The following is a 19,147-nucleotide window of genomic DNA, read 5'->3' on the forward strand; positions in this document are numbered from 1 at the left end:
TCGTTGTTTTTATGTTGTTAATTACAGTGAAGATATACTAAACTTGATGCAGAGTAAATATTACACAGAATATATGTTATTATTATTATTAAAATATTGACATGCATGGTTGGCTCCCTCTTGCGTTGGTTGGTTACTGACAGTTCTCACAGTTCCTTTTCAATGTTTCGTAGTGCGTCCCGCATCTCCAATACAATCAACCTCTCCTGCATTTATCATGCTGACTGTATTCATAAAACCGCCATCACACAAATAACTGCAACCTCGGGGCGTGGGAGAAAATCTCGAATGTGATGCATATAACTTCAGCAAATTACTACTCACTCAAGTTTGCTAAGGATCACCACATTCAAAGGTAACACGTCAAATTGTGTGCATCTGTTGAAATAGCCAAAGACAATATTGTGTAACCATGTTTAATGGACAAACGTCCGTTGTCATGTGCCACACAGCGCCAACAAACAACACGTGACCAATGATCAGTCAGTTCACCTGACGTTTGTTTTGACCCTGTTTCAAGCGTTCCTCTGCATCTGCCCAATTCTTCGGTCATCAAACGACGTCTTTGACGCTGAGGGGGCATACATGCATTCAGTTGTTAGCAATCCTCAGTAGCAAATTGTGTTGTGCTCTCTGACAATGATGCGCAAAGATATCTGTCACAATACATTCAAACACAGGTCTTCAAGCACCTCGTTAACATCGTGCCCATGACTGCATGCCTCTGTCTGTTCATCATGAAATAGAGTGAGTGAGTATGTTTTTACGCCGCTTTTAGCAATATTCCAGCAATATGACGGCGGGGGACACCGGAAATGGGCTTCAGACATTGTACCCATGTCGGGAATCGAACCCGGGTCTTCGGCGTGACGAGCTAACGCTTTAACCACTAGGCTACCCGACCGCCCCCCATGAAATTAAAGTCCTATAGAGGTTACCCGATCATTGTGTACCGGGATATTTCAATCTTTATTTATTGGATCGTTTTTTATATCAAAACGTGATCCTTAGCTAACGTTGAGTAGAATATGTACGTTAATATTTATATTACACATATAAAGGTGAGATAAAGGAAGTTCGGTAATCAGTTCTAAATGACGGTGAGCGAAGGTCCGTTTTTCACAACCTGTCAACATAATCGCCTTCAGGCGCAAGACCCCGGTTGGATACACCCTCCGGCCATCTCTGAGTACATGTACATATGTTAGGTGGGTGGGGTGGAATAGGGTTTAACGTCGCGTCCAAGATTATTGCACTTATATAGCGACTTGCATGCACCTATGTGTGTGGCTTCTTGTACTATGGACCCCATCTTGATCTGCCAGTGAATCAGTACCCTTATTTCTTTTCATTGGCATATTTACAATCATGTTATATTTTTGTTGGCCATGATATATTTCTCTTATCAACTCATTGGTTACATGGGTTACTCTATCTCCAGTGGAAGCATGTGCAGATGCATGGTGACATATCAAGCCATCAGGTTCTTTGTAGTTTCTTTCAAGGCTCTAAAGTTTACTACTTATCATGGAAAAGGAATGCTTCAATATTTGATAAACACCCTCTATTGTAGCTATGACGATGTAATAACATTGTATTGACAACATTCAGCGACGTGTTGCTCATTTGACAACAGTTAGGGGTGTGTAACAAAGGGATTTGGGGTAATTATTTCAAGGGAAATCGTGGTGTGCAGAGTTGTGAAACATTATGAATGCGTCTTCTTCACTTCAATCTTGCTTCTTGTAAATAATATGTGTCAGGAAACAGATAGGTATTGCTTGGAAGGTGTAGATCTCCCCTCCCCACCCCGAGTTGTGTTGTAGTAGAGCCAGGATGCGCTGATCATTGGTTCGAATCCCAGCCCTGCTTATGATCCTTGGTGTCAGCACCATACCCCTATTCGTGGGTTTCCCCGAAGTGTTAAACATGCATGACTTTGGTCTTTCTTACAACATTTGACAGGTGACACAATGTGATGTAATTGAAATATTGTTCAAAATGGCTTTAAACCCAAATCACAAACTCCAAACTTGCAGATACATATGTATATGCTAAAATATTAAGTAAGCATGTGTGTGCATGCGTGTGTGTGTGTGTGAGAGAGAGTGAGCGGTTCTCAGTCTAACTATGATAGACTGAGTTGATGGAGTTGGAGGCTAATTCTTTTTAACATCATCCCCTCCGGTGTTCACACACTTCTGCCAAGGATGCTGGAGTGCCTGGATCCCACTGGTGCAGATGGATTCCTCCTGGTTTAATATCACCTTTAGTGAGTTTACCATGACTGTTTACCCTCGATATTCTGACACAATTCCCAAAGAACAACAGCATATAATTGGCCATTAATTGGCCGACATTTCAGGAGGTAGTCCACCAGTCAGATTCACTTTTAAATGCCACAAAATCCCGAAGCCACCACCTCACTAACTGATGGAACAGACTTTGCCTTCTTCTTTGGAGGAGACGTTGTTTCCACTACTTTGGCAGTTGTTTAGTAGCTACCTAAGAGTGGTGAAGCCAAGACTCGTCCTTAGTTACAAATTGCTCAACAAAATCAGATGGGGCTGCTTCAGAAGGACGTAAATTCTCATGAGAGATGAAGAACCTGGAGCGTTCCTGATCAGGAGTCGGAAGCCTTAGAACCCAGCGTGCTGAAACCTTTGTCATGCACAATTCATTCAACTCTCCTGAGCAATGCCTACTGTATTGGCTGCATGACGCAAGGTCAGTCGTTGATTATTCATAATCATAGCATGTAGTTATATCATTTTCTTTTGTGATGGCACTTGTAGGTCTTCCTGATCTTGGTTCATCTTCAAGGCTCTCTCTTCTGGTCTTCAACTCCACTGCCCACCTCTTAACAGTGGCAAAGAAAAGTGTATCACCCCCTAAAGTTGTGACCATGTCATCATGGATGGCTGATGGAGTTAGCCCTTTCAGGTGGAGATACTTCATGACAGTGTGGTAGCTAATTTTGTCCATTTTCATCAGCAGATAATACCTTGTCACTTGTTGCCTTCAGATATCCTCCTTTGCATGGATATTTTTGTACTAAATAAATACATGCACTGCTAAGTGTGTACTATACATCCTTCGTAGTTAGGCTTCAACCAATGCGGACAGATCTATAGCGCAAGCCCACCGAGATGCCATGCCGCACTTTAACATGGCTATCCTACTCAGACACAGTATACAGCCCAGTCCTTGTGTCATCCCATTAATGTCCAGCGTCAGGCAGGGAAACAAGAAGTACAATCTTTTAAGGTCTATTGGTCTTACCACTGTTGCTCTCCAAGCAGAACGCTCTATTTAGTGGTCCACGGAGGCGGTCTGTCATAAAAGTAAAAGGACTCCCATTTTGTTCACGACCTTCTGAAAAACTCCATGACAGTGTTTCTTATCTCACCATCAAGCTTAAGGCAGTCAGACAAAGGCGCCACTATTTTCCACCTTTAGCTTCAGGCTCTGCTTGGTGGAATCCGAAAACCTAAAAACGCCTCACCTTACTAGTAGTGAAATTCACGAATCTATTCATCAAAGAATGTATTGTATGTAAGCCTTTGGCACTTGATATGTCACATCAAACTAACATATCTTCAGGCAAAAAGAACAGCATTTCTCAGGCCATACCTCACGAGAAAAACTACTTCTTAATTGCAACTGATCTGTTTTTAAACCAAAGACAGTTGATACACAGATAGCACACCATTTCACGGCACAGGCCGCCTACATGCACCTCCTTTGGCCCGACAACCACAATGATTCTTTTAACCGTCATATATCCAGACATATTAAAAACACATGAACAATTTTTTTTCAAATTTATTGAGTACAAAATTACAGAATTTTCATCTCCTGCAGGTTAAATACATCATCTAACTGATTTCATGAGGTATGACAATATGTCTTGTAGTAATTTTGATGACTATATCTATGTATGTACATGATTATACTCTAGAGGTTACAGGCACATGCTGACTGCAAACTGCATTCTAGTCAACACGTTACTTAACACTAACACACAGGCAAATTAACTAGGTCCCAGTACACAACAATGAACGATGATGGTGAATCCTTGTGGTGAAATATCCTTCTTGCATAATGACATTAAATGATCTTGGCACTATGGTATGAATTTATGAAAACAATAATGACATAATAATTTAGCAATACCCTTTGAACTTCCTCGCAGAACAATTAACCAATTGTGGCATAGGTGCTCAGATGGAGTATTGTTGCATGAATTATGTTTGGTTTTAGAAGATTTCAGATTCTGGGTCTACAATTGCAGAAGATTCTCTATCCTTGGATTACAATTGCCTGCACAAAATTTCTATAGCTGGGACTACAATAGGTGCACATTACATTCTTCATATGTAACCTTGCTAATTTGCCTGTGTGACAAATTAATCTTCTCTCTGTTTACAAGCTGATTTTAATACAACAGGCCATTAACTTATATAGTCTGTACAGTGTATGGGATGTAAGTACAATGAGTGTTTGGCGATAAGGTCATACTTGACTCAAGGGATAAGGACAGTGAAGATAGAAATCTTAGGCTGACAGGGTAAGCAAATTCTATTGTTCTTACAATTAACATTCACAAATCCTACATTGTAAAAGCTACTTTACAACTGATTAATTCTTTTTTTTATAAACTGATACCAAAAAAATAATAATTCATTTCAATGTTGCAAACAGATACTTATAAAACAGAACATTTTTCATAAAACCAATTATAACGTGATTGCTGAGAACTCCTTAGTAAATTCACTTACACTTAAAATCTGACACTGACTTGATGTTAAACGACTAAACGAGTTAAAACAAACCATTATTCTTATTGAGATTACTTTTGAACTATTTGCAAACTCAAGTCCATCCATGTTTATCCCCATCAACCATGAAGTGAGTATTTACAGATGAACAGTGAAGTGAAAGAAAAGGGTGAAAACAGTGAAATTATTCTACATAGAACAACAAGGAAGTAGCAGTGTTCATGTGTCAAGCATTTGACACAGTCACGACACATTGGTGGGTTCTCACCCACAGCTTTGGATCAGACGAACGAGCACCAAAGCTTTTCAGGTACATGCTGATTATGAAAGACATTGAAAATGAAAACCTAACAATCGCAAATAACACACGTAGGCAAACAACCAATTGACAAACGTCCATTCACACACATAATCTAAGATTGAAGTCAGACACACATACTTCCAAATCAAATCTGTTAGAGCAAGCCATTTAATATAATAGTGATAGAGTGTGTTGGGATTAGCACTGCTTTGAACTGTATTTCAGTTATATAATGGTGTGTCAGCTTGATATGGGAGGAAAACCTGAAGTGATGTTGGTGTAGACGTTATCACAGTAGTGACACCAACAAGCATGGGTACGGTCTTGACAACCCAGAAACATAATCAGGGAGACAGAGATTTGTGCCCATGATCACAGGAGTCTGGCACACCTAAGGGAAGCAACTCTGCAGAGCAAATTGCAGCACCTTAGATCACCGAGCTACCCTTGTCCCATATAAAAAATATCACCATTTCAAAAATGTGGTGAGAAATAATTATTATAAATTATTGAAGACTGTGACTGTCTTGGGTTTTTCAGTACATTATTCCTTTGTATTATATTGTCATGTGTTAAGAGCAATAGTCTGGAGGTATCACAGTAACACCACAATGGGCTTCACTCATAGTACTCATGTGGGGAATCAAAACCGGACTCTTCAGTGTCCCCAGTCAATATTTATACAACTAGGCTAACCTCCCCATCAATCTGACAGCATGTCTCAGACGTAGTTGACCAGAACAATAAAAATATGACAGCCAACAAGTGTTGATTCTACTCTTAATTACTCTTCTCAGAAACATCTTAAGATGAAATCTCAATCCTGCATAAATAAATCAATTTCAAAATAAAGAATTTCCAATTTCCTTTCTAGGAATAAGGCGAAGCACAAGTTCCTACAGAACTTACAAAACACAATAATCTGTCACCCACATTCTGCCTCGTCACTGTCACACCACAACCAACAGACTAGATCAGCACCTATAAATATAACAATGTCCAAGTGAAGACATAGGGACAGGGGCAGAGAAGACAGAACAGACAAGATGAAGCCCACGGGGAACTCGAGCATCTCACAGCAATCATGGTACTGACAGGATCCTCTTTCATGCCACATCCTACCCAACAGTTACAGTGACATAGAATTCTTCCAAGGTCTTTTCAATGTTGCTTGGTGAGATGTAAGAATGTAAGGGCTGGTAGGATATTCTGTGGTTGAGTATATGTAAGTACTTTGGATAATATGGTATGATTATTGAAAGCTTCATCATATCTGTACAAAACATTGTGATGGTCAGACCCAACAATACATGATGACATCATCAGAACGATCTAAAAATATCAAGCTTAAATAAGGTTTAACCCAGTGTTAAAAATAAGTCCAAATTTCATATCTAGTGACTAAACAACGTATGTTCATTATACAAGTGATGGTGTGTGTTTTAAATGATTAAATAAGCAGTTTGTGAAGTTATTATTGTTGACTTATATTAATCAGAACTGACTACAAAATATAAAGAATTTAAGGCAGTTCTTAATAACCCAGAAAAAGATTGATTTATTCATTAAGATTCCTACCTTTCTACCTGTGTAAGAACATTAAATTGAGCTTGATTGTTTTCTAAAACTTAACCTAGAAGACCATCTATTTAACCTTAACTATATGGTACAAACGAGGCAATAAATTAACAACACAATAATTGGCAAAAGCATACATAGTGAGTATTGTGTTTTGCAGGTAATCTCTGGTGTCAAATGTCTTCCTGATAGGAAACAACAAGGAAGTAATCACATGACTGAACAGTGTGCTTAATCTTTCATGAAGTGTGAGACATCCATGGTAACACATGGTGTGTGTGTGTGTCTCCGTGTGTGTGTGTCTCCGTGTGTGTGTGTGTGTGTGTGTGTGTGTGTGTGTGTGAAATAAGGGCAAAATTTGCCATCTTGAGTGAATGTTTGACAAGACCCTTAGACCATGAGTGAGTGAGTGAGTGAGTGAGTGAGTGATTGAATGAGTATGGTTTCATTAGCAAAATAATCCTGCCATTTATCAGCAGGTCAGCAACAAAGGGTTCTACACTAAGACCATCGAAGAACAGAGTGACAGGAATGATACACCTCCATCACTCTTTCATATGATAGTTTATTATTGCTTGATCCTGCATGACAAGCACAAATCTTAGCCAACCATGTATAAACAATAAATTCTAGCATTGCTCATAAATATACACCACTGAGGCAGAGAATGCATATGTGATGGTATCATATTTATGAAATAATTCTTCGACATGGAGCCAGGAGTGATGAGAATGATCTGGAGACAAATGTCGCTATACACAGCATGGTGAAGTGATGAGGAGTGCAAACAATGGATGCTGAATGTTATAAATAGCAAGTTGTGTAACAAGTGAATGCATTGCACTAGGTAAAGTTTTACACAGTGCTGAAGAACATTTGAATGATAGAATCAATAATTATATAGTATAATAACAATTGAGATGTCAACTGATAGAGGATTGTTCACAAAATCAATTAAATTTTCTTTCAGATTGCACATGGCCAAACCACAATGACTTAATTCACAATGTACATAAGTACATTTGGGACAGGTGGATTTACATGATTAAACGAAAGCTAGATCTTATGTATGCCAATAGGCTTACTAGTAAGTATTCCAATAACAACTGAAATATGATTTCATCCATTCAGAAGTAGTTCTTATATACAGTTCAAGGTAATATACATAATATATCCTTCTTTGAGAAAAGTAAATGGACATGTCTCCCGCAAACAGGGAAGTGTTTATGTGATGAGAAGAAGCAAACAAGTCTGTAAAAAACTTGTATCCTGTTAAAGATGAATGGTGTAAGAGCATGACATTGTGTTAGGTGGCTAGGTCACCTCTTTTAGATCAATATTACCTAACAGCGCACTGAATGAGCTTATTCATGCATGCTGGCGACGAACAATGCCTATACAACAGCTGCGAGATTATCTTTCAGACTTGGTGCACACAGCCACTAGATATTTGTTTGTGTGTGTAATGCCGCGCTTAGCAATATTCCAGCGATACAATAGCAGCCCGGACCCAACAATCTGGTGATCGATATTATGAGCAACAATCTACATCATTTGGTATGATGACACACAATCAGCCAAATTACCCATAGAACAAGCATAGATTGCTGGAAACCTTATTCTAATATGGAACCGCCCATGGGGACAGCTGTCAGTCATAGAGTCCGGTTGTATGCTTTGACAACAACAAGTGATAAACAATTTCATCATTTTGCAGTTTGTGAATAACCGTTCCTGTGTTATGAAAGATCATACGTGTTTGGCAATTAATCAGTGATAAACAAAGGACTTCCACGCTATTTCAAGTGAGAAACTCTATCTGTCATTCCTTGGAGTATCAGTGTCACATTTCTGACACAATCTGCCAATACAGTTACAGCAGAAATATTCAACATTCAGCTCGACTGACAGCTCGGAAAATTGCACATTAAAATTTGCACTGGTACACTGACTTAATTTCACAAACTTACTACTTGATAAGTCCTGATAAGAAAAACATGCAATCGTTATCAGACACAGCAAATACTTTATGGTACGGGTTTAACCAAAAAAACCACTATCAGATGTCGATTTCTACAAAATCAAACTCAATTGACTAATAACAAATAGACACATATTCATCACAAATCTCTGCCAGAAATCATATGACTTAACCTGACTATACTCCTGGACTTTAAATAAGGAAATTCCTGTGTCAATGTAGATGTATGTTCCAGGTTCTTCACATTAAATATTAAAAAATATGTTTTTCAAGCAGAGCTGCTGCATTCTGCCTGTTAACCTGTTTGTAGTTAAGTGCGGCACAGCCTTCTTGTCAACCCAGGGTGCACCATCGGTACCTACCAGCATGCATCAGCTGGTGGATTTGTCACCTTGCAAATATCCATTATTATTATTATTATTATTATTGTTTTTGTACCCAGTCACATAGCGCAGGTTGCTGCGATGACCCAAAGAGCTGCAGTAACCCAATCTCGAATTACACTGCCATATATAACTGGCATCCTCATCCCTCACAATTACATCTTCAATATGACAATGTCATATCAGTTCATTATACTACAGATCAGCCTCAGTTACCCTTGGTGTTCATCATAATAGACTGGAGACATAGTACACTGGACAATCAAGGATGATAACAAATCTACATCAATGCCAGTGTCCAGCAACATGTCCAGAACTTGCGCCTCTCTTCACGTTCTCCCATGTTCCTCCATACATTCAAGGCATCAGCCTGACTGATATAATCAAGTTTACACTGCTAGCTCCACACAGTGCATATCCAGTCAGATGTTCATATTCTGCTGAGAAACTCTCACACCAATATACACAGGATTTTGTGAAAAGTCTTTCCAATCATTTCATTCCAGCATTTTTGATTAAAAGTTCTTGTGATAAACATTTAACCACATTAAGTCAGCTAAATCTTCTTGCATACCGACGTCTGGAATATATCGCAAGTAAAATCATTTTGGGAAGACTGAGGTGTTACCTACACATTACTTCTACACAATTTGACTGCACATAATAACACCATTTCAATAGCAAGCCATAAGAATATGATCAATATTTTTTCTCCTGAACTGGAGTAGATGTAAGGAATGAAGTTTAAAACCAAACATCCATGACTCCAGGGTTACAAGTCTTGTCTTCCTGCGATGTGCTGGCGCGTCGGACTGGCCAGACTACTTCCTGGATGAAATTGTCCCAGTGGCATTCTTACGTCGGGCAGCCAACATATCGTAGAAGGGATTGTCGTTAATACTCATCCTGAAAAGAAACAAATTACATTTTAGGCCATATTTACATCACTTATAAAAAATAAATAGATGACCAAATTTAGTCAAATACAGTTGGAACAAATTCAGTCGTGACAAAGATGTTTGCCACACACACCAATAGTGAGTGAGTAAGTGATCATTGTTTAATTCTGCATCAGCAATGTTGTAGGCGTTCACAGCAACATAAATAGTAACACCATTCTGGGGAATGGGAACTAACGTGTATCCAATCTCCAATTTATTACTATTCTCCATTCCTCTTACGACAAGCATAGTCACCTATCCTACCCCGCACCCAAAGTGACCCCCTGTGGAGGGTTTGCCAGATCTGGCAGAGAGAGTGAGTGAGTGAGTTGGTTTAACGCCGCTTTTAACAGTATTCCAGTTATATCACAGAGTGTCAGCTTAATGTGGGAGGAAAGCCCGAAGGGATGCAGGCCTCAGACGTTTACCACTTCAGTGATACCCACGAGCACGGGTATGGTGCTGACAAATCTAGAAACATAATCGGGGCGAACCGGGATAAAAAATATTTTCTCGATTCTCAGACACTTATCAGTACGATCAGTAAGAACACAATGAATTGTGATCTATTCAATACTGTAAATCTTAAATGAGGAGACGTGGAGATTGTGATTTCACTATCGACATGCAGCTATGGTGTAGAATGGTCCAGGGTATTCATCACCATAGAATGGAGATGTAACAGCCTGGACAAAGGAGGACTGAGTTACTACTGAGTCCCACACACTACAAGTATTCCCCTCACTCACTTGATGCATCGGATCCATTCCTCCTTCTCCTCGGTGTTGCTGGCAGACATGCGGTATACAGTGTGACGACCTGGAATCAACAATTATACATTAATATGAGATCACTGTCTCCCTTTACCTTTACCTGGCTCCAGGGGACTCAAAGCCTTTAATTGTAGGGGTCCTAGGTTAAAAACTGAAGTGCCAAGCTTCAACATGGAGATAGAGAAGAAATGTCGAACACTGAATACAATACTCTTCTAGAAATTTACATAAGGTTATGCATGCTCAGAGAATGGTACTTAATAATAGATATGGAGTTCCTCAGATGAAATAAATTCACAAGTATCAATGCAAGAAAATCATGAATCATTCAACTCCATATTCAATAATAATCCTTATCAACACTAAAATCTATTAAACTAAGACTCTTCGACTCAAATATTCACAAGTTCACAGTTTTTTTTCAAGGTGCTGAAGGCAAACAAACAAAATTCAAAACATGGCAAAGCTCGTACCTTCCACCACTTTACCATCACCATCAACTTTACAAGCCTTGATAATGTCGTTGCCCCCTGAGTAGAGTTCGAAGCAGTTGGGCTTGTTGGCTTTATCCTGGGGTACCTCTCGTACCTGGATGTTCTCCAAGGGGATGATACCTTTTGGTTCCTTGTCCTGGCAAATCAACGTTTATCACACTCATTACTCAAGCACTGAAACTGTTAGTCCAAATTCCTAGTATTCCACTCTAGGTAACGCATACTTATCATCAGGGTTCTGAGAATCTCCATTTTTCTTCTTATTATGATAGCTTGATGTTTTTACCAAAACAGATTAAAAACTATTCCAGAAGTGACCTACCGTAGTATACTGGAAGTAGTACAGGCAATTGTCATTCAGGATAAACCAACGCCTCTTCCAATTCTTGTAGCGACCACCTGCAACAGAACAAAGGATCAGGTGAAAAGAAGAGAACATTTCTAAAAAAAATGACAAGTTTGAATGCAGATGTTATCAATGAATTATCTCCCTTTGATATGTAAATTGTCTCCCTTTGACAGTCTGGTTGATGCAATGCTGAAACATAATCGATAAAATCTGATATGAGTAAGTTTAATTCCATGACCGTCTACTTGCATTTACTAAACACATTTATTAAAATTTACGTAAGCAAGATCTACTTTATGCCATCGTACATTATTTATTTGACCGTTGTCCCACTGCTTCAACCATGTTGATAATGATGATACTTGCAAACAGAAACATGAGGAAAGAGGTTGCTATTTGCTTCATGCATATATTCTGGTCTTAATCAGGGTCAATCCCGATGTCCGGGTCAAAGCAGAAACTCTGGGTTGGGTTGAAGAAGCCATGATTATAAAGGCAACTACAAGCAGCAATCATGCTGAATTACTTCTTGAGAAGCATTGACTTGTAGCTAATTCTGCTGTGGCGACATGCGACTAATCCTGTCTGAATACTCTCTAATCAATCAGAAACTGGCATAAACAGAGGAAGATAGCTGCCCATGAGATCCGTGACTCAGGCTAATGCTGGTCTGCACATACAGAAATAATACTTGTGAGTGAGGGAATGGGGTTAACGTCACATTCAGCAATGCCAGAGGTATGTCAAGGTATCCTGCAATCTCATTAAAATCAGATCTAAGTTCTCGCTGCTGCTAAACAAAGAGCTGAGGACATCCCATTATGGGTCACATCAGAACGGCCTTTGACTGACCACTGAAATGACTAACAAGAAGTCGATATCAGCCAATTAGAAAGCAGCGTTCTCGAGCTTTACAGTGCTCACTCGTTTCAACCTGGCAACTTCCATTTCAGACTATGCTTGAAAAATATGTTGACACAGTTCTCGATTAAAATTTTGAAAACTGAACAAATGAACATTCCGGAATGTCTAATATATGGTTGAGATTGTATGGCAGTGCTTCCCACGTACTGTGCAACACCTCTTCCGTTCTGTTTATCCCACGGAAGCGAAAGATAGACGATAATTTTGACGGAATCAGCCGTACGGGCCGTAACTGTCGTTCGGAATACACCGTGTTAACGTTTTCGAGTTTGCATGATTAGAAAACACATTCCGACTTTCACTTTCATGATCTGGTAAGCCACGCTTTGATTGGTCGGATGAAAGGTCGTTCTGACATGACCCCTAATGGGGTGTCCTCCGATCTTTGTTTAGCGATAGCGAGAACTAAGACCTGATTTTAATGATGTTGAGGTATCCTGGTACACTTACGATGCTCTGGCACAGGGTAACCAAGGTAATGAGCATTGTCACTTCCAAGTTCAATGACACACTCATCAGACTTTGTTCTGGCCAACCAACTCCGTCTTGCAGCAAGACACTCAGGTGTGGTACTGGCTACACCTAAGGCTATGCTTCATTTCACACTTCCATTGTGTTAATTAAATGATACATTGATTATGTCTTGAACTGGTTAGCCTGGGTTAATAACTCTATACACTTTACGAGTATGACAATACACTAATCAGTGATGGTTGATCTTCCAAAGTAGTCGGGGCGGTCGGTTAGCCTAGTGCTTAAAGCATTCGCTCGTCACGCCGAAGATCCGGGTCAACATTGGGGCTGCACCTTCCAATATTACAGCTATATGACAGCGGACTGTAAATAATTGAGTCTGGACCAGACAATGCAGTGACTGAAATAATAAGCATTGATCTACTCAATTGGGATACGATGACATGCATCAATCATGTCAGCGAGCCTGACCACCCAATCCCGTTAGTCGCCTGTTACAGCAAGCATGGGTTGCTGAAGACCAATTCTAACGTCTAACTCTGAACAAAGGACAGTATGTTCATACTGCAACTACATGACTGCTGAGAGCTCTGCTATGAATGTCAACATGAGTTGATGTGTGCATATTTCCACACAGGAAGTTCTTGTGTTGGAGCTCATAAGCCAGGAACTGTTACACTGAAGGGAAACACATCTGTTCAGCTGTCAAAAAAGCCATTTCTAAATAAAATAACAGGTATAAAAATAATTAAATCGCGAGTATTCAGATGGAATTCAAACCCGAATAAAATCATAAATATTATTTGGGGCATAAAAGAAAAGAAAAAAATATTTTCTCAGTTCTCAGACATACTTGAGTATGATCAGTAAGAATACATATGATGGTGCTCTATTCAATATCTTTACAAAAGGGTAAGGTTGGCCACTTGGTTGCCCCAAAAAGCAGGCCACCAACCTTTCAACAATCCATATGTCCTTGGCTGAAAACCAACTGTTCTTATTTCTTCTTCCGAAACAAAAACACATCCACAGAATAAATGCATAAAAAAAGACTTAATAACATGAACACGTGGAGACGAAGTAGGGATGTCTGTGATGGTTGCAAGAAGGAGTATGACGGACAGAGAGAAGTAATGGATGTGATGGAAGAAGTAGAAAAGTGGACAGAAGATGGAGAAACCGATGGACACAGTAAGAACTGTAGCAGAAGACTGATGCATTGTCAATCAGGCTTTGTGAATGGACACTTACTCAGCTTAGCCGTACCTGTAGCCCCAACATAAAAACACAGCAAATAAAAAGATAGTTCAAACAATGTCCAAAACAAACTCGAGAAGCAGATTCAAACATACGTCCAGCTCAAAGTGACAGGTGTATGAGCTATTTTTGAACTCATGTTAGGTCAGTGTGGCAGTGGGCTGGGAGTTTGTGATGCATGTTTGGAAATGTTTATCACACACAAAGATTATATACGGTATACGCTTATATATATAAATATATCATATGCCATGACATTCAAGGGTAATTTAAGCATACACAAGTCAATGCATATGAACATAGATATGGGGCTATTGTTAGTGTGGTGGTCTATAAAAAACAAAACGATGTGAATGTGAAACAGTATTCATCATTTGTTTTAAAGCTTTTACAACGGTTGCCAAATTCAAGTCCTTTGAAGCCTGAGCGAACCTAAAGAAATCAAAAGGCAGAAAAGCAGATCATGGTCAAATGCTACAACAGAAAGATCTACAATAAAATCTACAAAAATGAACCATTCTTCAAAAGTAGGTCAATGTGACCAACTTTTCATATGAAGGATTTACTGCCCGCAAGGTCCAATAACACACTGGACAAGTTGACTGGTGAATACTCGGAGAGAACAGCACACCAATAGCTGGTACTGGTAAGTATATCACAGACATTTAGACAGGTACAGAAGGTTAGCCATCCCAAACATGAAGTCATACTTCTATCTGATCAGTTCTCTCAGAAAGACCTTCACCATGTGCACTATGACCCTGACCTTGACCTTTGCCAGATCACTTCCAATTTTAGAGCCATATCCCAAAGAAGAAAGGAGCCATGTTTCTCAGGTGCATGTTGAGAGTTTGAAGTTACACGAGTTGTAGATGATGTAAGTTGCACCGGGTGAACAATCCTTCAAAACTCTGATGGAAGCATGGCTCATTCTAAACTTTGTAATCCCTTACAAGAAGTTAACACTAGGATGTAACAGTCAAGGTATTGCTTCTTTTACTCATGAAAAATAGGTTACAGTGACCTAATACACATTTCAAGAGGAGGCCAGCACGCAGAAAGACATAAGATTTGTATGCTTCTTTGTTTGTTTGTTTAAAGCTGCACACAGCAATATTCCAGCAATATGACGATGATCTGACCAGACAATCCAGTGCTTGACATCATGAGCATCGATACACGCAATTGGGATACGATGACATGCATCAACCAAGTCAGCAAGCCTGACCACCCGATCCTGTTAGTCGCCTTCTACGACAAGCATGGATTGCTGAAGACCTTCATGGGTGTCAAACATAAGAAGAAAAAGATACGTCAGGTAACCTATGCCGGCAATGTCCATGCCCATCCATGATTTCAAAATGCACCAAAGATATACAAGTAAGAAATCTGATGGGGCTTCAGTCTCTGCCCTAACAGCAACATGTTCTTCATCATGAGCTTTCTTAACATCCTTAGATCCTGGTTCGACCCAATTATGTTTCTAGGTTTGTCAGCACCATACCCGTGCTCGTGGGTTTCACCGAAGTGGTAAACGTCTGAGACCTGCATCACTTCGGTCTTTCCGCTCACATTAAGCTGACACACCGCGATATAACTGGAATACTGTTAAAAGCGGTGTTAAAATCAACTCAATAACTCTTAACATCCTTCTTTGGCTGAAGGCCTTTAGAGAAACCTGACCTTTGATAAAAAATGTTCATCCTATTTAAGACTTTTTAATGGTTATGTATTAGATACACTAACCATGAGGGCCTAAAGAAGTCCCAAAACTTGTGGCTACAAAAACCAATACAACTTCCTCTGTCCTGATGAGGCAACTGAATAATCCAATAGCTATACTAACTATCGCTCTTAACTTCCTTTCCTCAAGCTGTAAATTTCTTCAGGAAATGTAACCTGCAAAGGGTTTCAATACATTTCTAATGTATTTGTGATGTTAAGAGAAGATATGGGTCCTCCTCACAAAAGCGCAATTATTTCCACCAGGAGACAAGTATACAGTGTTAGTTCACAGTAATACAGAAGGGTGTTACAGTGATGCAGTGTTACAGTATAGTGTTACAGTGTTACAGTTCTACAGTGCTGCAGTCCTGGCTCAACTCATGCAGTCAGTTCAGTATGCGGCGGTGGTCTGAGATATGAAGAAAGGTGTAGTAGACTACTGAAGGGTGTATAGAGTGTTGTCAGGGAAACGCCTCACTGGCTCCGTTACAGGAAACATCCATCCAGGGGACATGCTGGCTCACACTAACATCCATACAAACAACACCATTCTTTGATCATTGTTAATCACACTGGATATATTTTGAAAGTCATTATCAAGCACAATTAATAGAATTCGACTTAATGTGAACCATTCTTGAAAGGACAATAGTATAGGACTGAAACAAATCCACGGTCACTTTGCCAATATCATACTTGCCAAAATAAAATATGATGGGCCATATTTAGGTGTCATTTATTTTAATTAATTAATTTATTTTCGACTAAATATGGGGAATCCTCGGTCCTTGGGATTTACTAATATACTATTCAAATATACCTTTTCTTATCCAAAACTAACAAAACTTAAAGTTTGTTGTTTAATGCTGCAATCAGCAATATTACCACTATATGATGGCAGCCTGTAAATAATCAAGTCTGGACCAGAGAATCTGGTGATTGATATTTGGAACAATCCACGCCATCGGGGTATGATGACACGCTATCAACCAAGCCAACCTGACCCCCCGATCCATTTGTCCTGCATTGGTTGCTGGGGACCAATGCTACAGTCCTTGCCACTAGAAATAGACTCACGAAATATCGAAAACAATAATCAACAAAGATAGATCATGTGCGCTAACTAATACTCAAAGTGAAAACAAGCCATTCCACCGATAAGGAATATTACTTACAAGAATGAAAACAATTGCAATGTGTACATTTCAAGAAATGTCAAATTTCTTAGCATTAAACATCATCATGGAGTTTGGGTCACTTGGTTACAATCTGAACGAGGATCAGCAGTCAGGCGACTGCGAGCAACTATATTTACCAGCATGTAAGTGCATGTAAATTACAAGCACGAAACTGAAAGAAAGACACGAGCAGATGTAGTACCGGTATTTAAAGCACAATTGACCAAGGTCATTGCTAAATATAACCTCTTGCAGTCACCTGACTGTCTATTCTTTCCTGGATTGAAACCACGTGATCAAAACTCAATGATGTAAACTCAATGATGCAAGCACACTTTGCAATTTTTTTCATTGCTGTGAGTAATATTCCTATTGGCGGAATGGCTTGTTTTTACGAAATAAGTTTTAGCACCTATGTAGCTATCTATGTTAATTAATGATCACAAAGTTACGTGATTCTATTTCAAGTGGTGGGGACTATGTTGTCATGACAAGTACAAGGTGTGGTAATATGTATCATATTGGGACTGGGGTGTATTGTTTCAGCCCTATAATATTGCGCTTGTATTTAAAGGAACAAATTGATACACGTAAGCTGACGAAGCTACTAGAACATGACCCTGACCTTGCTTCCACAGCCAGCCCTCCTTGACTGGGTTGAAGAACGTGTGCATCAAATCATTCCCATCATCTTCTGGGATCTTGAATGGCTCCTTCTTGATGTTGTCGTACAAACTCTGGAACAATATTTGAAGTTCCATGACAGGTGTCATGTGTACCGTATCATACTACAGCCTTGAGTTAATGACATACATGTGGTTTGTTTATATATTTGTTTAATGCCGCACTCAGCAATATTCCAGCTATATGACAGCGGTCTGTAAATAATCAAATCTGGACCAGACAATCCAGTGATTGACATCATGAGCATAGATCCACGCAATTGAAATCGATGACATGCATCAACCAAGTCAGCAAGCCTGACCACCCAACCCTGTTACTCGCCTCTTACGACAAGCATAGTCGCCTTTTAGAGCAAATATAGGTTGCTGAAGACCTATTCTACCCCGGATCTTCACGGGTCGACATAAATGTGGTTTGTCTTCATAAATTTAAATGAAATTAATTCCACTGCTTTGAATAACTCATATTTTCTCAGTCTTACATCCATCTTAAATCTAAATACAGAAAACAAGAAGATGAAGTCATCTATATCCCCCACCCACTGTCCAATCTTAAAGTCAATCATATGTGCAATCAAATGTGACATTGTCAATTATCAGTGTGTCCACCTGCTTGTGGAAGAGGTAGAATACATGAGCTACAGTATAACATCTCCATTAAACTTTGTACAAATAGTAAGACTTTAATGATAAACAAAGGTTATAATCATCTTCCAGTATGTCAAGGCTAAGAATATTTTGTATCCCTGAGCACTTTTGGATGAATTGTATTGTAGAGCATTGTTAAACTGATAGGTATTGTTACAGCCCTTTATGGATAGTTATCAGAGTAAGGAATATGATACAGAAAGTCCTCATTAATAAAAATTTATATAACATAAAAGAAATTTTTTGAGGAATCATCAATAGCAAAAGGCACATCTACACCATATGGTGAATGTGTGTATCAAGTTTTATAAAGATGTTTTCGAGTTCTGCTCCGAATATGAAACTTTGTCCAAATTTTTAAAAATCATATGAAATATATTTAAAATGCAGGGGAAACCTAAATTGCAAAAAGCACATCTACGCCATATGGTGAATGTGTGTTCCAAGTTTTGTAAAATTATCTCTCATGGTTTCCGAGTTCTGCTCCAGGATAGAAACGTGACAGACGGATGGACAGATGGAGCCGGTTTCTATATCCCCCACCAACTTTGTTGGAGAGGTAGATAGTTATAAACAAGTTTGCAAAGAACTGTTACACCCAACAATGTTGAAATGCATTTATATGTGAAATTGTCTATGTACAAATGACATGGGTTATCACTAACTATCAGGGAAGA

General features: G+C 39.2%; 1 protein-coding gene across 5 annotated transcripts in view; it reads right to left on the reverse strand.

Annotated features, from left to right (window-relative positions):
* Positions 1 to 7,594: 7,594 nt before the first annotated feature.
* LOC124138273 (cytohesin-1-like) overlaps positions 7,595 to 19,147 on the reverse strand; it is a 68,018-nt gene continuing 56,465 nt past the window's right edge. For 3 of the 5 annotated variants that reach the window (XM_046504840.2, XM_046504875.2, XM_046504867.2), the window contains 6 exons: positions 17,765 to 17,876; positions 14,231 to 14,245; positions 11,555 to 11,631; positions 11,212 to 11,368; positions 10,715 to 10,784; positions 7,595 to 9,930 (listed from right to left, as the gene is read on the reverse strand). In XM_046504840.2, the coding sequence (XP_046360796.1) occupies positions 9,846 to 9,930; positions 10,715 to 10,784; positions 11,212 to 11,368; positions 11,555 to 11,631; positions 14,231 to 14,245; positions 17,765 to 17,876 (516 nt within the window). In that variant the 3' untranslated portion in view covers positions 7,595 to 9,845. Of the gene's footprint in view, positions 9,931 to 10,710; positions 10,785 to 11,211; positions 11,369 to 11,554; positions 11,632 to 14,230; positions 14,246 to 17,764; positions 17,877 to 19,147 lie in introns of those variants that run through there. The other 2 variants (XM_046504848.2, XM_046504859.2) reach the window with 2 other exon arrangements.

Source organism: Haliotis rufescens, unplaced genomic scaffold (assembly GCF_023055435.1).
Source record: "Haliotis rufescens isolate VD_foot unplaced genomic scaffold, xgHalRufe1.0.p SCAF_40, whole genome shotgun sequence".
Lineage (NCBI taxonomy): Eukaryota > Metazoa > Mollusca > Gastropoda > Lepetellida > Haliotidae > Haliotis > Haliotis rufescens.